This window comes from Apteryx rowi, unplaced genomic scaffold (genome assembly GCF_003343035.1).
Source record: "Apteryx rowi isolate R43461 unplaced genomic scaffold, aptRow1 scaffold_478, whole genome shotgun sequence".
Classification (NCBI taxonomy): domain Eukaryota; kingdom Metazoa; phylum Chordata; class Aves; order Apterygiformes; family Apterygidae; genus Apteryx; species Apteryx rowi.
In genome coordinates, this window is record NW_020450736.1 from 17,575 (window position 1) to 36,319 (window position 18,745).

The following is an 18,745-nucleotide window of genomic DNA, read 5'->3' on the forward strand; positions in this document are numbered from 1 at the left end:
TCCTGCTAATGTAACTCCTGGCACTGCTAGCTATAAAATCCTCTGGAGAGGGGGGAAGAAACCTCACCCTGTCCCTTCCCACTCTCCTGAATGAGGATTTCGAGATGCTTTCTTGCCTGGGACCTGCTCTCTGGCACCAAGACCTGCCACCTAGACCACAGCTGAGAGGAGCAGAGCCAGTACTGGCACTGGGGCTGGATACCAGTGGAAAGCCCTCCTTGCTCAACCTGCCCGCAAAGCCCACAGTGGCGCGACCGTGCTGAAAAAGTTCCTGGCTGTGCCCAGCCTGAAATAGTTTTGGAAAACCACTCATAGCATGAAAGAAAAAAAACAAACACCAAAACTATAAAAAGAAATGTCCCTCACGCTTTTTGCTCAAATTGTTCTCCTTTGAACCTGGCTGCCATCTAGGTAAAGGTAAAGCTTTTTGGCCACCAAAGGTGGCTGATCATGGCAGGGTTTCATTGCTGGGAGGAGAARCAAAATCTGCCAGCTCAATTCAGGTGCTGCGAGGCAGCGCTACAACCCACACTCGCCCCCCGGGGTCCCTCAGCTTTTGAGACCGGAGCACGGAGACCTGTAAGAAAACTTGCATTCCTTGGAAATAACCACTGTGCAAAACCCTCGGAGCTCCTTTTCCTCGCAGTTATTGTACTATGCTTAAACACTCACGATTTTGGCCAAGAATCACAGGCTTAAAAATTTCTTAAATCAGCTTTTGCTGTTGAGTTTGCGTTTTCTCCAAAAAAGATTCGATTCCCAGGGATTGCGGCTATTAAATGTGAAAAAGCTACCTGGAAAAGGTTAGCCTGATAGGACAGCATTAAAACCAATTTGTAAAAAGCACTGGGGAGGGGTCTCCTACGGCCTGGCACCTTGCTGCATGTTCAAACTGAGGCAAAATGTTGTGTGTTGGAGTTAGGGCTTCGCAGGCGGCTTTGCGGGGACGCAGCACTCTTTCCCACGCCACCGAGCTGCTGCCCGAGAGCAAATAACGCAGCTAAAAATAGCGCCGCACTGCGTATTGCCTTTTTTGGGGGGAGGGGAAAAAAAAATATCTAACGAGGTCGGGTAGCCAGGCGAGTGAATACAGCAAGAAAAAACAGGCTCAGGGAGCTGGGAGCCTGAAGCAGATGCAGAGGACGACATGGAATGCTCCAGTTTTCCCGTTAACCCACATGCGCGTTATGCAGAGATTTCCTGACTTTTTGTATTCCCGTCACAAAGGCGAGGGTGGGTTGTGGGGAGCGAGTTATCAGCCTGAACAGCTGCAGCTGCACCAAGATGTTCAATTCCTGTCTTTTCAAGGAATAAATAGCTAGGAGTTATTGCTCCTAATCACATGTAAAACCCAGCACTTTCCCAAGGAGTCTTGGATGACTCTGATTAACTTGGATTTCTGTGTGGGTCTTACAGCCACTTAAAAAGCCCTGTGAAAAAAAAAGGAGAACACAACCACCCCAGCACGTCCCTGCATTAAATGTTGGCGTCTCTGCCGCGAGGGCCGAGGCACGAGAAGACCAAAATAGCAGCGGTGCTTGGCAGATGGAGCCCCCCACCTACACACCTACAATTTTGGGGTGGGAACAGGACATTTAGCAACTGCAGATGGGGCCGTCGCGTGATGCCCAGCACCCTGGGGAGCTGGGCTAGCGTCGCATCAGCATTGCATAAGCAAGGAGGGCTCAAAACACCCCAACTCTACCCACCTTTTAGTCTGGTCCTGCCCCAGACAAAAGCCGGGGGGGTTCACATTGCTCTGGCAGGGGGTTGCTAAATTAAAAAGCCAAAAAAACTGCTACCTTCCCCCCTGCCAGGACAGGCCCCATAGAGCTAAGCTCAGCTGCGGATGATTGGCTGGTTTTATTTACAAAAACAACAAAGTGAGATGCTCTGATTTTCCTCAAAGCTTCCCCCCGCCTCCCTCCCCACTGCCTTTTGGCTATTTTTTAATCTCAGAGATATTTTATCTATACAAAACTAGCTCGCATAGCTCCGTCCGTAACATCACATGCCCCAGGCCTTTCGGCGGGAATCAGGGCACGGCAGAAGCCCTGCACGTGATGGGAGTGCTCCTTTAGAGGAGAGGAGCAGGGAAATCAAATAGCCTGTTCCCGTTACCATTTAAACACCGTTCAGCCTGGCCGGCCTGCCTGTGTTTGCATTTCGCTCTTTTGTGAACATGCTGATAGCAGCTCATCAACATTTACCAGGTGGCATCCTCTCAGACGGCCGGTGGGGTTAATGGGATAAATATCAGTGATTTATTAGCAGAAATAGTTCTGCGGTGCTGTCTCCAGCAGCAATAGTAATTTGGGTAATTTGGGGTAATTTGTGCCAAGGTGAGAGCAGTTTATTCCTGATTTATGAACTTAGCACAGAGGGCAATAGTCTCTACATATGGAGTATTAAAGACACAGTAACTTCAACCAGTGCCAAAGGCATTATCTTCCCACAGCTCCAGAGCCTAACAGCAGTCACTCTTATCAAAAAAGCAATAAAACAATTTATTTGCAATGCAAGGGCCAAACGTCAACACGAAGTTGCAGGAAGCCCGAGGAGCCCTTYGTTTTCCTGCACCATTTAATAGGTAAATGGATTAACAGTATTTTCTCAGAAAAGAAAAAAAAACCCAAGYACCTATTTGCTGGCGGCAAGCCAAGTGCAATGGAAATGATAGCTGGAAGAGGCATGGATATTTGGCATTGACCTTTGCAAGCCAACAAACTGCATTTCCCCCTGTACTCCCCAGGAATAAATATACATGGTACATCCCCCAGTGCTGATGCTTCCTTCGCAACTGTCTCTTTATATATATATATTTATATTTCATCAAGTTAATGGACAAGCTGCTGCATCTGTTTCTCCCTAACGGTTGTTTGCGGGATTTATTTTTCCGGTCTRGCATTTTGTTTTTAATTAAGCCCAGATTGCTGCTGCCAGCTATGCCGTACGACCTGAGCGTGCAAGTATCTCTCTGTGCTTTCCCATCACCACCCAAACCCCAGTCTTGGTACCTGGCTTGCCTATGGGACCAGCCGCGGCCTCGCACCTTGTGGCTTACCGTGGGCAGGCGTCCTCATCCCACCAGGGAGGGCACGCGAATCTGAGGAGCAACAGCACCAGCATGAAGGAGACTCCCAAAACGCAAGGTTCTTGTCAGCAGCTTCAAGGGGAAGAGCCAAAAAGCCTGATGAGCTACAAGGAAGAGGAGGGTCGCTCTTCCCAGCTGTGAGCGATGGACCAGCAGCTGGCATGGGGTGCCCAGCCTGAGGCTGGCTGTGCAGAAAGGCAGGAGCTCACCGCGCCCGAAAAAGCACAAGGACTTTCCTCACTGGAGACCACCAACCCCGTGCTGACAGCCCAGCCAGTGCTCGCAACAACCCCAGCGGCGCAGAGGACAGCTCCTCTCCGTGATGGTTTGCAAGGGTTTTTAACCACAGTAGGTCACTTGCATCCACTGGAGTTAGGAAAGCTGGGGGTCAAGCATGGCAGGGARCATTGCACGAGTGCGTCCTTGCTGATATGGACCTATGGCCCTACGCAATTCAAAAGTCCAACCAAATGCCCTCCCCAAGGGCCCCAAGCCATTCCCGCATACAGTATTTACTTAGAGAGCCTGTCCCTGAGGTATTTCTGGGCCACACACACAGGAAACGATAGTCAGCCAGACAAAGCAGCTGTTACCTGCTCTGCAGCCTTACCTGCTTCTCCTCCCCCCCTGCACTGCAGGACTGCCCAATGTGGGGCAGGGAGCAGCCTCCAAGGCCACTCACAGGTGCAAGGAGCTGATGCAGGCCCCCTGCCTGCCAACACCCACCCCAAGCGCCCTTGCAGCCCCCCTGAACCCGGCGACATCCCCCACTCCTGCAAAGGTGCCGGCAAGACCCCCAGCCCTGTGGTGCGGCACACCGACATTTTTGCAGCAGGTGGAGAAAGCCAGCCCAGTGGCACCCTGCGGGGCGAGACGCACCTCAGGGGACAGCTGCCAGCTGCAGCACATAGAAATGGGGACACACACCGCAAAAAGCTGTAGCACTTGCTGTAGTCTGGAGGGGGACAGGAATGAGATGTAACAGAAAAGACACTGGACTCAGACCCAGAGAAATCAGGTTTAGGGAACCGCTTTGCTTCCAGCACAGCTGGCTTAGCTGAGACAAGTCACTCTTGGTTTAATTTTAATCAGATCATCTCTCCAGCGCTGCACGATTGATTTGCTGTTTGTCTGGCAGGACTGGCTGCTTGTTTTTAATAGAGTCATCGTGACTCAGGAAGGCAGTGCTCCCTCCCTCGGCATCTGCACTCCTTGGTCTCCTCCTATACCGGTTGGTGACTTCATTTATTTTCCCCAAGCAGGCCACACACAACACTGCTCTGGTGACAAAAATTATTGCTTTCCGCAAACACTGTTTTGCAGCTCTGTAAAGCAATAACAAGGAGGATAAACAGCATGCCTCTGTCCCCTACAGGGACGTTTCCCCTCTCTCTAGAGAGGTTAATGAAAGGAAGAGGGGCTGTGCTAGCTCAGGTTTAAGTATTCACACAAAAATGAAAGACTTTCCCATTTGAACATAGTGGAAACATGGAGCTAGCTAATGTAAAACCCCCGCAGCAGCTACAGCTGGGCACAGCAAGAATACGAATAACTTGATGGATTTAATGTCACACAGTTATYGAGGTCAGAGACCATGGTCTATCTCAAAGCAAGTCCGATCAGGGCAGGTCACTCAGGGCCCTGCTGAGTTTTGAACACCTCCAAGGATGGAGATCCCACAACCCCTCTGGGTTCGGGCTTGACATACATGCATGCACAAGCTCAGTGCCCTTTGGCTGAGAAGAGGTTTACCTGGTGAAAAGCTATGCCATTTTAAGTCACAGAAGCTGCTCTGCTCGGTGTGTGGATTGTGACTGTAAAATACCATAGCTTATTACCCAATATCGCATGTTGTTTTTATTACRCATGTTTTGGAGAACTGCTTTAAGCTTGTAGCAACAATATACTAGTAGGATGGAGAAAATATCACTGAAAGATGGAATAGTTACATAAGCTGCTAGGAAAACTGTTTTCAGCATAAAAACTCATCCATGAATCAAACATCCAGTGTGTATGCAGTGTAATAGGGCTTCACCTGAAATACCATTACCAGTGTGAATATAAAGGAAGTGGCGTGAAGGGGAAATCCATGAGTGACACTGAAGTGAGCTAACCATCATTCTATGGTACTTCATCATGGTTTGAACTCAGCTAAAAATGTCTAGGAAGTATATATAAAATAAGACCATAACTAGCATAGTATAATTCATTTTAATAGAGACATCATTTTACATTCATTTATAGCAGTCAGAAAAGTGCTTCAGAAAAAGATACCTAAGTAAATGCAAGCTACAGTAATATGATCATCTGATTCCTAGTATTTCATACATAAAAGGGCACTGTCAGATCAAGAAGTCTGTTGCTTTACCATAGAGCAAGTTGAAGACGAGTAGTTGTACAGTGAAGGGGAACTTTTGCATTTCATGCAGTTTGGACAGTAGGAGCCATGCCCCACACTATTTGAGCTTTCTGAAATTCTCAGAAACTAAGGACTTGCGGCAATATTTTGTCTGCAAAACACTGGGCAGGATATCATATAAAAGAGAAGGGTCAGAGTTTTTATTCCTTTTTATAAAAAAAGAAAAAACATTCCTCCATCCTCCCCTCTCCTCCCACAATGAAATTAGATACCATAAAAAAGTCGCAGAAGACTGGTCCCTGCATGACTTGAGAGTCCCTGTATGAATGGCTGCAACTTTAGCAAATATCTCAGGCTCGGCAGGATTGGCTGGCCTGACAGCAATCCTGCAAAGCTAATGCTATGTGCTTCACTTCACGTACTGAACCACCAACATGTCAAGCTACGTACGTGTCTAAAACCCTATGACACCTAGGCCTGTGTAAACGAATAAAGCAAATTAGGAAGAAATCAGTGTTAAATGCAATTGCAGCTGGCATTCTAAATGAAAAGACACCAGGTTACATGAGTACCTGTGGGAGAAGGGCAGCCCCGCAGCTTGATTCAGAAGCTATTCATCAGACATACATACGCACACCAGCCCTGCTTTTGAAATGAATTCTGTACACACGGTGTGTGCACTTGTGTCTACAAATCAGACTGAGATGCAATTTCTGCAAGCTCACCCTTTCCATCCATTTGCTTGATGACTCCAAGGCCCTAGAACAAACACATCATTTAAAAGGAACAGAATGTACTTATGCAAAACTTTGCAGAAGTCAGCTTTATGTAAGGTATCATCTCAAAGCCACCAATTTTCCCTATGAGTTGCTACCAGAATGGCTATAACTCCACCCTGTTATGCTCAAAGCCTCTGTAAGCCAGATGAGCCTTTGGCTGCCCCAAAATACGTTCTGCTCTGACAGCTATTGCTTGTACATCTCCCTTTGGCATCTCATCAGTTATTCTTCTAGGCTGTCTTTTTTATGATGTGGTAAAACGCTCTTAAGAGTGCCATTCTCTCACAGACTAACCTTGTCAGGTTGTCACACACTGCTGGACAGGGAGTTTCCTGAAGAGCCTGACCATGCTGTAGGAGGTACTGAGGTTGGGGACACTATTAGGCTGGCGCAAAGGAGTTCTGCTAAGACTTTGTAACCATTTTACTGTTGGCATGACAGGTTTGAATAAATTTTTACAGACAATTTTTTTTTTTTTTTTTTTTTTTTTAAGAAAACAGACAGTCTCTTCCACAGTAGCATTTTCAGCATGACCAACCATGTGCAGCATGCATCTTAATCACTGCTACTCCAAAGTCAGCCTGCATTTTCCATCTCGGGCAGTATTGTATGATTCACAGTTTGTACACTTCATGCCTAGGAGATGGAACTGCACTGTAGACCGGGCATTGCAATCATTACAAAGGATCTACGAGACAGAGAGAGAGAGAGAGAGAGAGGTGCTTTAGCATCAACAGGACACTCAACAATACATGACAAGCATGCTTTCAGCAACCACAGAACTGGTTTGCAATCAGAGCACAAAGCAGGAAATACTTTCCTTCTAAAGACAGCCAGGTGTCTCAGCAGAGGAGTACACAGGGCAGATTTAACTTTTCAGTTTGCAAATACCARGATCAGCTAGCATGTGCAAAGAGCATATGCTTTTAGTATGGAATGGGGACTCCATGCATGGGTCAGGTAAACACCARCTTTGGCTTTTGCTTCTTCACTTGATGGAAGAAAACATCAGGGAAACCCACAGGTAAAAATGAGATGGGATTAACAAGAGCTAACAACATTCAGCCAGTCTGCTACACAAGACAGACAGTGAATGTTCTTCTCAAAAYAGGCAGTAAAGTGATTTTTTGAAGTACCCTGACTCAAAAAGTAAGGAGGATGGGTTGTCTGAACCAGACTTATAGATGCAACCAGAACACTAGATGATGACCTAAGCTGTGTAATTCAGTCTTACTACTAAACAGTACCCAGTTTCAGAGATCTGGGTTACTGCAGAGAAACAGAAAGAGAAAATATAAGAAGTGTCTATTTGCTAGCCTTACACATATTAATAGCTGAATATTTTTKCAGAAAAAACAGCATGTTTATTCTGAAACCTGAAGCTCCAAGCTCTTAAAAAACATGCTGCTGCTCTTTGCTGWGACAGCACCTAATACAGCACTGCTTGAGAAAGCAAGGTACTTCCAGGGACTAAGCCATTTCCCCCCTGTATGATACTATACCACTAAGATGTTGGAGGTTTTTGTGGGGTTTTTTTGTGTTTTTTGTTTGTTTGTTTGCTTTGGGTCTTTTTAAACCGCTCTTTCATCTTTTAATTAGTAAATGAATACTGTAAACCTGCACAAGAAATTTTTTCATCATATCCCAACAGTCACTTGGATTTCTGATCCAGGGCAAGTTTCTAGTGCCCTCTACTGTCCATAATGGAAAGGTACAGATCTGCCAAAAAGAGACATCAGTGCAAGTTTCATCACTTACCTCCACCATCATGTTCTGATACTCTGTGGGCATAGGTGTCTGTGCTACTTCGTCATCCAGCTGACGCCAGTACCTTGTCATATCTAAAGCTGAGTGCATGCACAAAGGACACCTGTAACCTCTGGCAAAAAGATGGAAAAAAAAGTCTAATTCAGAAGATGGAGCGGGGCCATGAAATAAGTCCATTCAAAAGGACAGGTTTCTTATCAGAAGAGTCAAGGAGAAATATAATGAATGGGAAAGTCCYGCAGAAGAGGTGGGAATTAAAAGCCCCTTTTCCCTCTAGGAGTTGCCTTTAAGATAACAGGTACTGGATTGGCATCAGGATCTTTGCCTCTCCAAGTAATCTGCCTAGATTACTACAATGTTAAGACAAGAGAGGGTTAGAAATACTTACTCCTTTAACATGTCCTCATAACACGTTCTGAAAAGAAAACACAATGAGAAGTTCAGTAAGAAAAGTGAAATTACTGACCAGTAACCCATTTGGACAGAAAGGAGGAGAAAAGCACACAGCTGTCCCCAAAGCAGAAGTCAAAAATATCCTGGGTTAAAGTGGAAAGAAAGCCTCCCAGCAAAATCATTTGGTATTTAGACAAAACCATGAGACAAGCACATTTAATTCCATTCTAATGCCTTCAAAAGTAAGATGAAGGAACAGATCAGCAATAAAACAGTATTTGTTTGGTTAAAGTTAGCTGAAAAAACAGGCTGTGATACATCAACAGGGTAACTTTAAGATGGACAGGAATCAAAGGAAGATTCAATTTGGGGAGGCTTGACATTGTCAAACGTGGAGACCATTAATTTAGCACACAGAGACAATGGAGAAAACCAAGAGACAACAAAGCAACAAAAAGCTGTTTCTGTAGGACACCGCACAAAGAGAAAACGTCAGGTCAAGGCTACATTGGGAGCAAGATGGAAGGGAAACATATGGCCTTCTTGTAATTACTCTTCCAAAGGCACCCAGCGCTGTTTATCACCACACCATAAAATCCTGATAGAGTGGGCAGCTTTTGTACAGAAACAATGCATTCAGTGCTCCTGGCGGCTGTCTAAGGAAAAAACTTAAGACTTAATGGATGAACTGGCACCAACCTCTTAAAACCATTGTGCAACTGCTTTCTGCACCAAGAAGAGATTTCTCTATGGGATTCTTTAGATTTAAGAATCAACAGAAGGAAATTCAACACAGGAAAAGTGAAAATSAGCAGTAAATAGGCCTCTCCACCAACAAGATTTACTGGACTTTGGAAGAAAGATATCCTTTCTGAAGGAAGTACTTTCTGATGAAATAGAGGCTATCCACTACTACATGCCTCCCTTAAAAACCAGCTGTAATAACAAAGACCAACCAGGCCTGTAGTAGTGCTGAGAATACAGCACACAAAATGCAGCAGGTACTCTCAACGCTCAAATATTTGCAATATTTACCTGTGAAGAAGGTGACCACATGGCAGAACATGAGCTCCAACACGAGACGTGTGAATATCCTGTTTCAAGACAAGTAGTAGACAAAAGGCACAAAAGAACTGTTAACTAGAAACACAGTAAGAAGTACCACCAAACACAATTTTAAGAGTTGGACAGAAGTAGCTCACCTCCAAACATATTGGGCAATCCTGCCTGGAGACGTTTTCTATGCACTTTGCAAAAATAAAGAAAAGTTATTCTACTGCACAGACAGCTGCATTTTTTTAAGTCTAAAATTCCTTTATAATAAATAAAGAGGTATAAACCTTACTCTTTCATTTAGGATTGAAATTCTGAGAATTAACAACAAAAAGGAAACAAAAAGGAAACAAAAAGGAAACAGCTTGAAATGATATAGGAGAAATTGTTTCCAGGACTCCCACAACAATAATAGCCTAGCTTTTCCTATACTACAGCAGAAATAGCAGCTCAAACTGATACATTTCCATATCTGCAGTCAATGACTTTTAAAAGTAGAGTGGAACATGACTGAGATATATATTTTCTGTAACTTAAACCGCAAGCAAAGCCCACCCAGAAGCATTCCATGCTGCTGTTCAGGGCAGATGTATTTGAGGGAAAGAGTCTGCCACTTTCCCTATCTGTATAGCCTTAGTTCAAGTAGAGGCACTTCTGATCGTAGAAAAACAGGTTTTTTTAAAGGTAACAAAGTGGTATATTCTCACCTTGTGTTTTCCTCGAAGACTCAAGCTTAGGCATAAATTACATTTTGAACAGTGGAAGAAATCTTCCTTTGGACCAATCCTAAGGAGATAAGGCCCATTCAAGAACAGCTTAGTACTTGCTGCACAGCTCTGTTTTATTTTCTACCGAAACACTCTTTGAGCAACAGAAGCCTAATTCCCAAGTCAAGTTATCTACGGAAGAGTTATAATTCATACAGACTATAAACAAGCTCTCATTCTTAGCAATATTTTGCCACGACTGAAGTAAAACATAAGGCTGCTTAGACTGAAAATAACAAGAGCAAGCCTCTCCCGGGCCGAGCCCACCGCGGCTCCAGGCTCCGCTGCTGTTTACTCGCAGGAGGAACCCGACGGCAACAGCCCACGGCCGTACACAGGCGCCGGGCTCCGAAAAGCCGGGTTTTGTCCCCTTTCACCCGGGAGCAGCCCGCCCGCACCTGCAAATGCCGCACTCGGCGCAGTGGTACTGCTTCTTGTCGCGGTCGAAAAGATGGCAGATGCCGCAGTAGTATTCCCCGAAGAGGCTGTGGCAGCCCTCGCAACTCTGCTGCGCCTGCCGCCGCCGCACCGGCCCGGCGAGGAGAAGGTAGTGGAAGGGAGAGAAGACGACCATTAGGCACGCGGCGTCGGCGCCCCCGCCCAAAATGGCGCCCGCGCCCCCACCCCCGAAATGGCGGCCCCCGCGCCGCCGCCGCCGCCCCGGCTGTACCCACCTTCTGCAGGCGGCGGCAGCGGGCGCACTGCACCTCCGCCACGCGGAAGCGATCCAGCCGGTGGCCCTCGGCGCCGTCGTGGCACAGCCGGCAGGCGTACAGCTTCCCGCAGCACGGCGCCTGCAACGGGACGGGACACCTCAGCGGTGGCACCCAGCCCTCCACCGCGGCACCCGCCCGTCCGCCCGTCCCGCCGCCTCACCCGGAGCAGGCAGCCGCGCCGATAGTGCTCACAGCCCTCCTCGCCGCTCGCCGCCATAGCCCCGCACCGCCGCTCCCCTCCCCGGGGCAGGGCCGCCGCTCGCCCCGCCCCCCCGCTTCCGCCCCCACTTCCGTCCGGGGGGGGGCGGCGAGCTCTGCGGCCGCGCACGCCGCCCCTCGGCTTATTAGCGCTGTCTGTGTGTGTATATGCGGCGGGGTAGAAGCATACATATATCCGCACAGCATATATGTGGAGCTATATATATGTRTATATATATAGCGCTCCATACATATATAGCTATATGTATATATAGCTGGGTGTATAGATGTCAGTATGTGTGTATATATATATATACACACACACACACAGTATGTAGGTGGGTCTATATATCTGTATATATACACTATGTAGTATATAGGTGGGTGCATGATGCATATACMCACCATGTGTGGATATATACATATTCACACACATGCTTTATATGTGCATACCCATCTCTCGATATATGYGAGCATATAGATGCAGTTCTGTGCATATATACCCAGAGGCAGAGGCAGCCATAGCCCCTGCCCAAAACAAGCCTCCTCATGCCCTCACCTATTCTAGAAATGAAGGGGAGGGGAAATGAAAAACAAGATCAAAAAATATTTGGAGTAAACCCCCAGTTTCTGGCTCCAGGGTCCCAGTTCCYTTACCTGAAAGGGACAGCTTTGGTCCATGCAGAAGAACAAGTCAAGCTTTCTGTTATCTCAGAAGAGAACAACAAAGCCCACTGCTTCTAAGAAGTTTGGCATCTTATTCCAAAAGCTGGAGGTGTAGATCTGCCACAGGGCGTCAGGAGGGGGTAGGAGCTCTACAGAGCTCCCCCAGTCAGAGAGACTATCGGAGTGAGTTTCCTTAAGGCTGTTTTAAAGGGGTTTCAGATCATATTTGCATTAAATTTGCTTATCGCATTGCTAACTGTGCACAGCCTTCTTATTGCACAAAGTGAAAGACAGAAGCAYGCATTTTTCTAAAAAAATATAAACCCAGTGTACAAGTACAGCATGTAGGACATTTAATGACAAAGCTGCTAGAGTCAAAGTAAAATCAACTCACCATCTATAATTACTAACAATTTTTAGTTTGAGTCTAGTGTAAATGCACTTACTAACCACAGGGTCTACAAAAACAATACGGAGCAATAGTGGTTGGTTTATGCTACACATTGTTTCAGCAGTAAGCAGCAGCAATTTGTAATAATCACAGAATAGTTGGGTTGGAAGGCACCTCTGGTCCGAGCCCCTGCTCAAGCAGGGTCACCTACAGCAGGTTGCTCAGGACCATGTCCAGTCAGGTTTTGAATATCTCCAAGGATGGAGACTCCACAACCTCTCTGGGCAATCTGTTTCAGTGTTCAACCACTCTCAAAGTAGTGGGTTGTTGTTGGGGGGGGGGTCTCCGTGTTCAGAGGGGATTTCCTGTATTTCAATTTGTGCCTATTGCCTCTCATCCTGTCACTAGGCACCACCGACAAGAGCCTGGCTCAATCTTTACATCTAATCATCATTTGCTCTTTGATATGTTTCATTTTCTTGATTTCCCCCCCATACACCCCCCAAGGACCTTGGGCATCTAAAATGACATAGGGAAGAGGAACCTGTGCTTGTAGATGGTTGCAAAACAATCAGATCTCAGCTGTTAAATAAAAACCGATCCCCAAATCCTATCTGTTTTTCAATGCAAGCAAGGCCACCAGCACAAATAAGCAGATATAACACCAAGCTTAAATCCAGAGAAGACTGAGTCAGCACATCTTATATTTGCAAACACACACTAGCAGCCAGGAGTTTAGAATTTGAATATCCTTTTATTTACAAAATATAAGTGTACATGTTAGAACACAGCATAGCCACAAAGATCTAAATTTGATGACATCCATACTGCCATGATACACTTATGGGAAAGGCCCTACTTTGTGGAAAGACAACACAGTTCCAAAGCTAATTGCACCAGACAGGGGTTTGAGCTGCAACAGCAGCATTGGGCTGCCAGAAAACAGGGTTGAGAGCAATGTAGGGATACCATAGACTGACTAAATCAACTTGAGAACAGTTAAACAAAAACAGTCTCATAACTGTCCAAAAGGTAAGAGTGATCTGTTCTTTTTCTCCCTACACATTACTTGAGGTTTACAGTTACAGGTCCCATTTCCCCCAGATATACTTAAAAGGACAGATGAATTAAGTGAGCTACTAAGCATTCATCTGAAGCCATTTCACATGCACCACAGCTCAGTATGTTATACTGATATTCGTCCTTCAGCATTAACAGGAGTCACACATTCACTCAAGTGCAGTCAGTCAACAGCCCCAGTTAAATGTCCAGAAGAAAACTGCCCAAAAGCTGGGGAGAGAATGCATCCAGGGAAAAGGAACCTAACACAAATTCACACATGCTCCTGAGCATTAACAAGGGTTTCAAAAGAACCATTAGGAACATTTGGATGTTTAACATTATCATTCTTACACAAATATTTTCCATGGACATTTYTGCCAAGACAAAGATGCTTTCCAATACAGACCAGGTAGCCCACCAAAATATAACAAAATCAGCAGCTAGCTGCTCTCTTTGAATAACACCCTCTCAAGAGAGCAGTTGTTAGACAAAAGAAAACCCAGCCTTCTTCAAAAATCCTCCAAGCCAACTTCTGCCCCATCACACACCAATAACACCATTCCTTTCTGAGCAACTTCAGTCAAGACCTGGCCCTAAGCCAGAAAGTCAACATCTCAGGAACTGTTTTGCATGCAAGAAATCCAGCAGCAACAGCAATGAGAGCTGTGTTCTTGGACTGGAACTGAGCCACACTCCATGGCAGTCCACTGCACTAACAAGAGAGTAAGGGATACTCCTCTCTTCTGCTGAAACTGTGCAGCATTAGCACCGGGAGACTCAGCTGGACTGTTCCCACTGTTTCAGCCACCTGCATCAAGAGGAAAAAGACAGGGTGATGTTACAGACAGGCAAACAAGAACAGGGGCATTCCACAGTGATATGCTTCACAGAATGGTTGAGGTTGGAAGGGACCTCTGGAGATCATCTAAGTCCAACTCCCCTGCTCAAGCAGGGTCACCTAGAGCATGTTTCACAGGATCGTGCCCAGGCAGGTTTTGAATATCTCCAGAAAAGGAGACACCACAACCTCTCTGGGCAACCTGTTCCAGTGCTCTGTCACCCTCACAGTGAAGTTTTTCCTCATATTCAGATGGAACTTCCTGTGTTTCAGTTTGTGCCCGTTGCCTCTTGTCCTGTCGCTGGGCATCACTGAAAAGAGTCTGACCTCATCCTCTTGACAGCCCCCAATTAGATATTTGTACACATTAATAGGATCTCCCATCAGTCTTCTCTTCTCCAGGCTAAACAGGCCCAGCTCTCTCAGCCTTTCCTCATAGGAGAGATGCTCCAGTCCCCTCATCATCTTTGTAGCCCTATGCTGGACTTGCTCCAGTAGTGCCACATCYCTCTTGCCCTGGGGAGCCCAGAACTGGACACAGTACTCCAGATGTGGCCTCAGCAGGGCTGAGGAGAGGGGGAGGATCACCTCCCTCGACCTGCTGGTAACACTCTTCCTAATGCACCCCAGGATACCATTTGCCTTCTTGGCCACAAGGGCACATTGCTGCCTCATGCTTAACTTGGTGTCCACCAGCACTCCCAGGTCCTTCTCCTCAGAAATGCTTTCCAGCAGGTCAACCCCCAGCCTGTACTGGTGCATGGGGTTATTCCTCCCTAGGTGCAGGACCCTGCACTTGCCTTTGTTGAACTTCATGAGTTTCCTCTCTGCCCACCTCTCCAGCCTGTCCAGGTCTCTCTGAATTGCAGCACAGCCTTCTGGTGAAATTGTAGGGGAGAGCACAAACACAGTCCCCCACTACCACAAGTTATGCAGTCGAGTTTCCCACATTTGGGGAAATCGCAGGGGTCTGCACACCGAGTGCAAGGGATGAGCCTTGCCCTGGGAAAACCACCTGTCTGATCATGGTGTCTCCCCTGCCAGATAAGTATACTTCCTTTACTTTTATTTAGTACATGTTCTTATCTCCCTAAAGCTGTGTTTCACAGATGAGCCAACTTTAGTAACATTTCTTTTTCCCCCATTTATATTGTCAGGATTGCTTCCCATCCCAATGATTTTTCTTCTTTCTTCCTAATAGCACTAAGATATTGCACCACCTGAATTCAAGTGCCAAAAACACTCATATGGGTTAGGAGCCAGTGCATTTGTACACAAGACTAAAAATAGATTTCAGAGTCAGCAGTTGATCCCTCTCCTCAAAAAGGAAGAACAAATACAGGAACCCCAAAATATAAAACTACAGTGCACAATTTGCACCTGCACATTAACAGTACTCCTATAACATACGAATGGCTATCTGTAGCAAAATATTTAATAACAGCTTCAGTGAAACCAGGTAAGGCCAGAGGGAGGCTGAAGTGCCTGGTGGTCTCTGCAGCCACAGTGAGAGTCACCCTGGGGCAGGTATGTGATCACATCCAAGCCACAGCACTGATTACAGCCCATCTGTGCACAACACAGGGCTCCAATGGAGCCAGAGAGAATTTGGAGCACAGCCTCTGAGGACCCTTCCAAAACACCTTGCCTCCTTCCACCCCTCCCCCTTTATCCTCTCTAACTTCTGCTCTCTCTGCAAGGCACAGTTCTTCTGTCCAGCCTCAGTGAGGTGAGCAAGACAGGTACTTATGAGAGTAAAAACCCTCTCAAAGCAAAGCACTGCAGTTCTCACTTTCAGAAGAAATTAGAGAAACTCCAACACATGCAACAGACTGCCTGGAAGATGCTCAGATATTACAGCAACAAGAGAACAACACTTCAACAGAAGAAACCCAGCCTTTTCTATGACTTTTTTTAGACAAAACCACCTACAGAACCACATTCTTTTCACGAGCAAGATGAGTCTATTAAAAAAAAAAAAAAAATCAGTTTCAACACTATCGCCTTAAAACAACCTAGAACATAGGATATGATTCTAAGTGAAAGTGCAAACAGAGTGGGGGACTTCAAACTTCACACTTCAATCTTAAGACAACTACTACAGCCAGGACTTCTCCTAAGCCTCCTTCTCCTSCAGACCCCCTACCTCAAGCTTAGAGAACACTGAGCTACCAACGGCTTAACTAATACATTTTAACAAAGTTAAATTGCATGACATAGTTATTAGAAGTCTTCCATGCTGTTAAACTTAACAGCCCCCCCAACCCCCAAATGCTTGTCTCCCTTTTGCAAGTCCATTTTCTGTGGTGCACTTAACAGCGCTGTGCATATAACCCATTCCTTCATCCCTCACATGCAGCCAGCTTCCCTTCTTTGTCACTCCATCAGCTTCCTTAACCTCCAAATCCATGAGGTGATTAATTCCCAACACCAATGCCCAACACTTCAGCTCAGGAAGATCATTTACTAGCCCTGAAATGTGCCACAGCACATTTCTGAATCAGGGAAGAGTTGCGTGCTGCCCTCCGTAGAAAGCCTGTCCTAGCTAGGTATCCTTGACCTCTAGAGTGTGAAGCATAAAAGAATACCCCCAGAGCAACTCCCAACTGGCATGAGCAATCATCAATTGATCCATTTAAAGGATACTAGAAGGCTWAGCTGTAGAAATTAAAACCTACCTTTTAGGAACAGGTATAATCCCATTCTCCTTCAGGTTAGTGCTCGACTCTGGGGAAGCCAGCTTCTGATGCATCAGATATCAAGGTCCCCGACAGCTKTAAATTGGGTAGGAAGAGAAAGGAGAGGGTCAGTTCCAACTGTAGTAAKAGAGACATCAATCAGAAATTGCCTTCTGGGCACCTATGCAACGCCAGCATGCAACAAGTCTGTTCTTTGATTAAATCAGACTTCAAAAATATATATTTTGTTCAACACAATCTGCCAAATCTCAGCTGGAAGCAACGTAGCCATACTGGCAACCTAGAGAATTACACAGCTCCCAAACAACATCTTGATGTTACTGAGGAGCTAATCTCTACGAGATGCAAATCTTTTCCTTCTCTCCCTATGTTCAGCTCCTATGCTTTCTCCCTCCCTAGTACACTTGCCCCCTTAACATCTGTCTARTGCAGCCAGGACAGTTCTGCTCAAAATTCCCAGCCCTCCTGGTTTCCCTCTCCAACTCTGGGAAATCAGGTTTTCTTCCACCTTGATTCAGCCTCCTGAAATAGCAACAACTCCTGTTGTTTGTCTTCTCAGTGAGAATCTTGCATTGGGCTAGTCCCAGAGACACAAATATACCCCTGGGTATCATCCAGGGCCCTTCTCCTTTCCCCCAGCAAGATGCTTCAGGCCTTTCTACCGCTTTTTCACAGACAGTATGGGAGAACCCTAGGCAAGTCCTGCTTCTGTTAAGAGGCAGGCTGGAAACTTGTGGGTCACACTACTCAAACATAGTTTGAAGTTCTGAATCAAAAGGACTAGGAGCAGCACAAAATATTACTTTGTTACCTGCTGTGAAGCCAGACTTGGGTTATGGAGGTCAATGGCAGCAAGGGAGGGAATACGGGACTCTGAAACTGTTTTGTTCTCCTTTTTGAGCAATCTGGGATTCCATGCTACAAAATGCAACCAATGCATATGATGTTAAAGAAGCGAATGCTGACTGCTGTAATGCACACCACTTCCTGCCACTTACTTTGGATCCAGGTTTTATTTAGAGGACATTAAAGCTCATACCTTCCACTCCTCTCAGTTCAGGGAGATGATTTAGTTCTGGCAAACGCACATCTGTCTTGGAGAATTCCCATTTTTTCTTATTTGCCTGAAGGATTGTTTTTTCATTAGAAACCTGCAATCAGGCGAATGATAAATACCAGGTCACATACATATAGAAAAATGAAGTTACTGTTGAGCTTTAATCTTAAAATGTATAAGCATAGCAAGATACTACTTTAGCTGGAACTTGCACCAGAACAAGAGTATAATAAAAGACTCTAATGGGTTTAAAGGAATCCATTCTGATCAGATGTAATCTACACATCAAAAACAACAGAACAGCCTTAACAAAAAAACCCCAGGCATTTAAATGAGACTGCTTTCAAGGAGACAAAATATAGCTGGAGGATGGCTTAGCTTAGTTCTCTTTAAAAAGGCAAACGTTCCTACCAACATAGAAGAAATATTGTCTAGGCAGTGGGTGCAATGCAGAGCTTTACACTTCACTTGTTTTCATGAACAATTTTAACTGTATTTATGACCTAAGTAAACAGGGCCCCACCCATATTAAATACAAACCCTGGATTCCTCTTCAATAGCACAGCACACATGGTCCACTTTTCCTGGCCTGGCAGGATGCTATGGATATATTCCATGTCTCAGGGGTACTGCATGCTGGGCCGCTCCCTTCATTTAAAACTGCCCTCTGACACTAAATATATTTCATGCAAGATGACTATTAGGAAAGGAGCACGGATGACAACTATAGGAAAAAAGGGGCAAAGAACATTGTATTTCTTGTTGGGATTTATGGTGAAGGCTGCAACAGAAAGGATTCTTTACAATAAAGCAAATGCTTAAGCTAAGAATTTATTTTTGCGGGGGAAAGAGAGAGGGGGAAAGAGAGAGGGGGAAAGAGAGAGGGGGAAAGAGAGAGGGGGAAAG

At 45.8% G+C, this 18,745-nt stretch overlaps 2 protein-coding genes and 1 non-coding gene across 10 annotated transcripts in view; all 3 read right to left on the bottom strand.

The window, feature by feature from the left end:
* Positions 1-5,289: 5,289 nt before the first annotated feature.
* Positions 5,290-11,186, bottom strand: RCHY1 (ring finger and CHY zinc finger domain containing 1). Of its 5 annotated transcripts, XR_003255566.1 has the most exons (10): positions 11,089-11,186; positions 10,887-11,006; positions 10,611-10,726; positions 10,153-10,231; positions 9,595-9,639; positions 9,428-9,486; positions 8,388-8,414; positions 7,991-8,111; positions 6,527-6,920; positions 5,290-6,212 (listed from the first exon to the last, which is right to left on the bottom strand). XR_003255566.1 is itself a non-coding variant. In XM_026078318.1 (9 exons), exons 1-9 carry the CDS (start codon positions 11,143-11,145, stop codon positions 6,798-6,800), a joined length of 747 nt encoding a protein of 248 aa, XP_025934103.1. In that variant the 5' UTR covers positions 11,146-11,186; the 3' UTR covers positions 5,290-6,797. The 5 variants fall into 5 exon arrangements, 4 of the variants coding, with proteins under 4 accessions (XP_025934103.1, XP_025934105.1, XP_025934104.1 ...); XM_026078318.1 differs by having other exon boundaries at positions 5,290-6,920; XM_026078320.1 differs by lacking the exon at positions 9,595-9,639 and having other exon boundaries at positions 5,290-6,920.
* Positions 11,187-12,940: 1,754 nt separating this feature from the next.
* CDKL2 (cyclin dependent kinase like 2) overlaps positions 12,941-18,745 on the bottom strand; it is a 19,437-nt gene continuing 13,632 nt past the window's right edge. For 3 of the 4 annotated variants that reach the window (XM_026078334.1, XM_026078333.1, XM_026078331.1), the window contains 4 exons: positions 17,822-17,933; positions 17,594-17,700; positions 16,762-16,857; positions 12,941-14,053 (listed from right to left, as the gene is read on the bottom strand). In XM_026078334.1, the coding sequence (XP_025934119.1) occupies positions 16,798-16,857; positions 17,594-17,700; positions 17,822-17,933 (279 nt within the window). In that variant the 3' untranslated portion in view covers positions 12,941-14,053; positions 16,762-16,797. Of the gene's footprint in view, positions 14,054-16,761; positions 16,858-17,593; positions 17,701-17,821; positions 17,934-18,745 lie in introns of those variants that run through there. The other variant, XM_026078335.1, reaches the window with a different exon arrangement.
* On the bottom strand, positions 14,974-15,135 carry LOC112972178. The gene has a single exon (XR_003255567.1). It is a non-coding gene; the product is annotated as a U1 spliceosomal RNA (small nuclear RNA).

What these genes read in the sequence shown, in the direction of transcription:
- RCHY1 (XM_026078318.1), bottom strand. Translation starts at nt 11,145, where the DNA reads ATGGCGGCGAGCGGCGAGGAGGGCTGTGAGCACTATCGGCGCGGCTGC. An exon ending in GCCGAGTGCGGCATTTGCAG is followed by an intron (nt 10,232 to 10,610) that starts GTGCGGGCGGGC and finishes TTATCTCCTTAG; the next exon opens with GATTGGTCCAAAGGAAGATT. An exon ending in TATGAGGACATGTTAAAGGA is followed by an intron (nt 8,112 to 8,387) that starts GTAAGTATTTCT and finishes TCTTTTTGCCAG; the next exon opens with AGGTTACAGGTGTCCTTTGT.